Raw genomic sequence first — 5,902 nt, forward strand, 5'->3', positions numbered from 1 at the left:
ATCTTATTTGAAAAAATCATTGCTCTAGGTTCAAAATCCAGGGAGGAAATAGTCGAGAGCGTTTGTATGAAAAAATCACCACTAGGAATTCCTCTTAAGAGGTTGAAAAATCCTGCGCGGAGCACGGCCAATGTTTTCGCTTACACTTGGACAGGGGTTGGCTCGGACTTCGGCCTCGCACGGATTCCCACACGGTCAGATATTCTGGGCCTCCGGCTTTATTTATATTTATGGCATCGCAAGATGGCGTCTTCAATAAATTAAATACACTGTTCAAAACTTTCAGGGTACTCTTGGGCAGGTGCATAAGTAATGTTGCCTACACTGGGGATTATTTGAGGATTGAGGACCAAAACATGTTTTAATCGCATAATTAGCCAGTAAAGCAAGCACACAATGATAGATATTAGGTAATTTCGGTCATTTCGTTTAAATAGGTGCTTTGATAAAGGTGGCATTCGGATGGCGACTTTAGCATTACTGTTTTCCAACTACAATGATACTGCTGCAGCACTGTCACTAAATTTACCAAGAAAATTCGATATAATCATGATGACTCTAGGGACAGGGGGCACCATAGTCTAGAAATGCTTAGGGCACCAAAACATCGTCTACAAGGTAGGAGCGTAGGTGGTACGGGTAGGCGCATTCGGAATGGGTTATCTTTAAAATGACTTCCTGCTCATAAAAAAACTGTCATAGGTTTGCATATGATATTTTTTCTACTACCGTACTTTTATTTGTCATTTAAAGGGTCGTGCACACATCTTTAAAACCCTACCTTATAGTTGTCAAGACAAGTCTTTAATCTATTCCCCAAAAACGCATTTGTGCATACACGCAGTATCTTTTTGGCACTTTTCGATACTTCGTGTAATGACCACTTAAAAAATATTGTATGAAATACATTGTTGCCAACCTTATTTTAAATGTCATCTCTGACAAATAAGTGAAGAAATATCAGTGATGGCCCAAGAAGTCACAAAAAATTTGCTGCCTTCAAAATCGCGATAGATGACATGAAAAATATTTGTTAAATTTACAATTTTATTTCAAATTAAGTGCTTGGTCGTAGAAAAAGTATTCTATGCAACGTTGTTTAACCGAGTCAAAAAATACTCGTGGCGTCTTTATTAACAATTTTCGGCTTCGCCTCAAATTGTTACTCACGCCACTCGCCTTTTTTGACCTCTTTTAAACAACGGTTGCATAAAATACTATAAACTAATTAAAAACTACTCCTTCTAAAACAATTTTTCGTAACTATACATAGTGTCAAGACAAATCTAATTTCCAGTCGAAAGCCGCCGGCATCTTGACGGGCCAGTTATAAATTTTAGGCGCCAACAACAGTCAGGCTTAATCTAGTCGAGGTCACCTGCGCGCAAAGGGCTTGTCCATGTGCGTGCGATCCCGCTGGATATAGTGCCGGTTGGAGTGTATGCGGCTCTCGAGCGAGTCGGGCAGGTGGTGCGCCTCGGTGCGCAGCGCGCGCTGGGCGGGCGGCTGGGCGGCCAGGCGCCGGGCGGCCGCGCGCTGGGCGGCCACGCGCGCCGCCCGCTCGCGCTCGCGCTCCGCGCCCGCCGCCGTCATCGCCGCCAGCGCCGCCGCGCGCTCCTCTGCGCTCATCCCGACCCTCTTCTTGTGCCCTCCCCGGGAGTCCGCTTTGTTCGACTCGCGCTCCTGCGGTCTGTGGGTCCTCTCCTCCGACCTCGGCTGTCTCCGGCGGTCGGGCGACTGTTGCCTTCGGTCTTGTCCGGGTCTCCGCTCCTCCGACGGGCGTCTCCTCCGCCGGTCGGGCGACCCCTCGCGCTCGGCGCTGTCCCGCCGCATCCGTCCGGGGCCGCCTTTGTCCGATCTCGCGTCGATTTTCTCGGCTCTTCTATATTTCTTGTTACTCTGTTCGTAATCTGAGTCGTTGGGGCTGCCGCTGCGATGATGTGACTTCTGGTTTCTGCTCTTAATTTTAGGGGACCCGCTCCGTTGGACGCGAGGCTTACGTTTAGACTTATTTGGGTCTTCTTCATCTGAAGAAACTTTGCTGGAATCTTCACGTTTTGACTTCTTTTTTTCCTTTTTATGTTTCTTTGACTTTTTGTGCTTCTTTTTGCATTTTTTATGCTCCTCCTCAGAAGAAGAATCGGAACTGGAATCGTTAGAAGCAAGTAGAGCCGCTAGGTCAATTTCTTTTTCACCCATGGCAGTGAGCTTAGCAGCAAGCATATTATCTAAATCTTTGTCTTTCTTTGGTTTTTTCTTTTCCTTCTTTTGATTTCTTTGCTCCTGGAAAAAGACAAAATCATAAGTGTAACAAATATTCATAAATAATTACAACTTATACTAGTTGAATTTAATTGTAATAAGTATGATTTTTATAAACCGATCCAGAAATATATCAATCCAGATTTATAAATAAGTGTGATTATTAATCATCACACTTATTAATTGCCAACAGTACTTAACACATTTAATGAATTTAACTTGTTTTGAAGAGTCCACTGTCTATCTCTTGGCTCCATCATCAGTTCAGCTTGATGGTACAAAATTATTGTGTTGTTGTATCTGTATTATAAATACTTGCAAAGTTTTGAATTAATGTGACTATTAAAAGTAGGTTAAAATTATCTTGCAAGATTTTATTTCCAGTGAGTGATATATGCATGTTAAAGAGTTAAAAAAACTTTAAATGAACTGTTTAACCTACTCAAGCAAAATATTACTTTAGCAATATAGGCAAATTTTAAAGTACCATTTACCTGCTCTTTCCTAAGTAACTCTGCTAACCGACGCCTTTGCAAAGGGTTATTCAACAGGGCTGCCCGAGCAGCTCTCTCCCTCTCTTTCACTAGCATTAGTGGATCCTCTCGCATCTTTCTCGCCAGGTCGACCTGTGTGTCACCCACGCTGGCCAGCATGCTGGATCCCACCACTCTCCGAGCCACTGCAGGGATGTAGTCTGGTTCAACTTTATTTGCCTCATAGTTGCTGTCAATGGCTTTGCCAAGGAGAAAATCTTCTTGCTGTACCTTTTTATCAGGTTTCTGTAAATTGAGAATAAAGGCTTCATGATTTTTTACATAACCATGTTACAATCTTAATATTGTAAGAGAGTCAAAAAAGTGTAAGTCAGTATTTAAAATATCTGTATATAGCCAAACATTCTTGAGCTATAGACATTATGTAGGCTATTTTTTTTAATAAAAAAACTACATAGAGGACTATGAGCTGGAATTTTCATATAAGAGTATGGATTTTTACAGATATGTGATAAAGCTTAAAGGATTAGTTAGTGTCACATAATGATCAGGGGCAATATTTAATGCCAAAAAATTACATTTCCAAAAATTTAATCAGAAAAAAAGAAAAATTCTATGAACACAAAAAAAAGTTCAATTCTGAATATCTTTTTTGGCAGTGAAAACATAACCTTCCCTTGTATGACCAAAAAAACCGAATCCTAATATTTTTCACTTCAATCATTAAATATACATATTACATTTCATTCGGACACAACATAATTTTTTCGTAACATTACCAATGTTTTGTATAATGGAGAGTCTCTTTTTCTACATTAAAATAAGTTAACTCTTTATGGGAATTATTTTAATTACAAAAAATCTATTAATCAATAATGAAGTAAAATATTCATATTTCAGTGATGCCTCAAAAACTCATGCCCCATTTATGTAATGTAAGTTACCAGAACATCATATAAGTAGTGAGCCAAGTCAAGATACTGGTTATGTTTCAAGTTTGCATTTAATTTAATAAGATGCAAATGTACTAGTGCACAAGCAAAATATAATATTTAAGTATTGATTACTCCACAAATAACTTTTGTTTGACAACTTGCCACTCTAAATATAACAGTTATTAGGGAATTAGCCAATATGAAAGCTGCTAGTATAAAGAATATGCTTGTTAAAGAACACAAAAATATATAAAATAGTGTAACTATTTCTGTTCTACCAAGTTGTCTAAAGTTGCAAGTTTTTCAAAATGTTACAATTACATACATCATACATCCAATGCAAGCGATTGTCATTGGCCCCAGAGGCTCCTGCTGTACGTTTGGCGAGGTCGTTCAGCTCCGCACGGTCGCGCTCCTCTGCCCGTTCTCTCTGTAGCTCCAGAATACGCTTTTTCTCTTCTACACTGGCTTGCTCCGCTTTCCAAACACGCTCCTGATTTTTCATAGTGTTGGGATGCCATGATTTCTTCGAGTTCTGTCAGTAAAATAAAATAATTACTTTTGTTGATGAAATACTAATGAAATGAATACTACCTTCATGTCAAAAGTAATTGTGTGAAAAATAAAGCAATCATGGCTTGTACGTACCAGATCTCCTCCTCCCATTTTAATGGACAGGTTACAACATAAATATAATATTTTATGCACCTAAATAAATAAAAGGTTACTTATAAAGTAAATTATGGGCCCATATTACACTATTTTTTAAATATAATACCCAAATTATATCATTAAATCACATAAGTTTACAGTTGTTTATGAACTGTAAACCATAAAATGACGCAGACATGACATTATGACACTCACTTTTTTTTTTTTTTTTTTTTTTTATGGCATCGCGCTCCTGGCGCATTCAGCCAAACGAGTAAAACGGGGAAACGGAATTAAAGGATTACATTATAAAGGATATGTCGGAATTTGGATAAGGATCAGGGAATGGTAATATATTATAATTTTATATTATGACGTGAGAGGAATGAATACAATGATTTAAATATATATGGAGAAGAATTATTAATATACAGGAGTGTTCTAATAGATGTGGGAAACGGAACTTTTAAATCTGACAGCTGTCTTAATAATATAGAACGGTCATACAGGTTACAATTACCTGAAAAGAATATATGATTAAGATCAGCGGGATCAGCTCCACAAATACATGCGGAACTGGCCACGCGATTTTGTAGTTTCAGGTGTTCCGGTGTACATACGTGACCCAATCTCATTCGAATTAACATACTGGTTGCAGGCTTTGGCAAAGAGATTTTAGCAAACCAAGGTTTGGCAGGAATTGATCTTTGTATGCTCCGATAATGTAACGCAGCGGCACCCGCACCAGATGCCCATAATTTTGTCCATTCCTTTCTTAGGTATATTTTAGGCAGTGCCAACAGGTCTTCAGCAACATTCTTAAATGGAAACATGTCTCCAGAACTAATGGCATCACGAGCTAAGTCATCCACCCTTTCATTACCTTTAATCCCTCTGTGTCCAGGGATCCAGGCAATGGAAACCGAGTAACCTTTAAGATGACATTTTTGCAGTAGACTACGGATTTGATAAATAATTGGGTTATTAGATTTAGATTTGAAAGGAAATTTAGATATTGATTGAAGAGAACTTAAAGAGTCTGAAAAAATGACTGTTTTTTTAAGATGCATTATGATGATAAACTCTAATGCTTTAAGGATTCCAAAGCACTCACCACTATACACAGAGGATTCTGGAGGCAATTTTATCTTTTGGTAAATATTAGATTGAATGTGAAGCACACCAATACCGACACAACCATTGATGGACATCTTAGAAGCATCTGTATACATATGGTTAGCACCCTGATAATCAGTATCAATAAAACTCAGAAATTGTTGATTTTGATCTATATCATTCTTTGATATACCTATATCCAGGAGAACTGGTGGAACTAGTATAAGAGACTCATATTCATGCTGAAAAATGGGAAGTGATGAAGAGCTAACAGTGGGAGCTGAAATAGATTTAAGTTTTTGAAAACTTTTGATTAAGCAAGGAGGGCTCTTGTGTTTCCAATAGTTGGATGTACTTATTTGAAGTAGAAGGTTAGACAAGATAATCCAGAGTTGGTGATTAGAGAATTGGGAGCAACGGAAAATAAATCTATCACAAAGATAT

General features: G+C 38.5%; 1 protein-coding gene across 1 annotated transcript; it reads right to left on the bottom strand.

The window, feature by feature from the left end:
• Positions 1-1,204: 1,204 nt before the first annotated feature.
• LOC133533246 (pre-mRNA-splicing factor CWC25 homolog) lies at positions 1,205-5,261 on the bottom strand. Its single transcript, XM_061872199.1, has 4 exons — positions 4,340-5,261; positions 4,017-4,226; positions 2,757-3,041; positions 1,205-2,283 (listed from the first exon to the last, which is right to left on the bottom strand). The coding sequence occupies exons 1-4, from the start codon at positions 4,355-4,357 to the stop codon at positions 1,375-1,377; spliced, it is 1,422 nt and encodes a 473-aa protein (XP_061728183.1). The 5' UTR covers positions 4,358-5,261; the 3' UTR covers positions 1,205-1,374.
• Between the last annotated feature and the right edge of the window lie 641 nt (positions 5,262-5,902).

This window comes from Cydia pomonella, unplaced genomic scaffold, assembly GCF_033807575.1.
Source record: "Cydia pomonella isolate Wapato2018A unplaced genomic scaffold, ilCydPomo1 PGA_scaffold_143, whole genome shotgun sequence".
Lineage (NCBI taxonomy): Eukaryota > Metazoa > Arthropoda > Insecta > Lepidoptera > Tortricidae > Cydia > Cydia pomonella.

What these genes read in the sequence shown, in the direction of transcription:
- LOC133533246 (XM_061872199.1), bottom strand. An exon ending in GCTTGCATTGGATGTATGAT is followed by an intron (nt 3,042 to 4,016) that starts GTATGTAATTGT and finishes CTCAATTTACAG; the next exon opens with AAACCTGATAAAAAGGTACA. An exon ending in AGTTACTTAGGAAAGAGCAG is followed by an intron (nt 2,284 to 2,756) that starts GTAAATGGTACT and finishes GTCTTTTTCCAG; the next exon opens with GAGCAAAGAAATCAAAAGAA.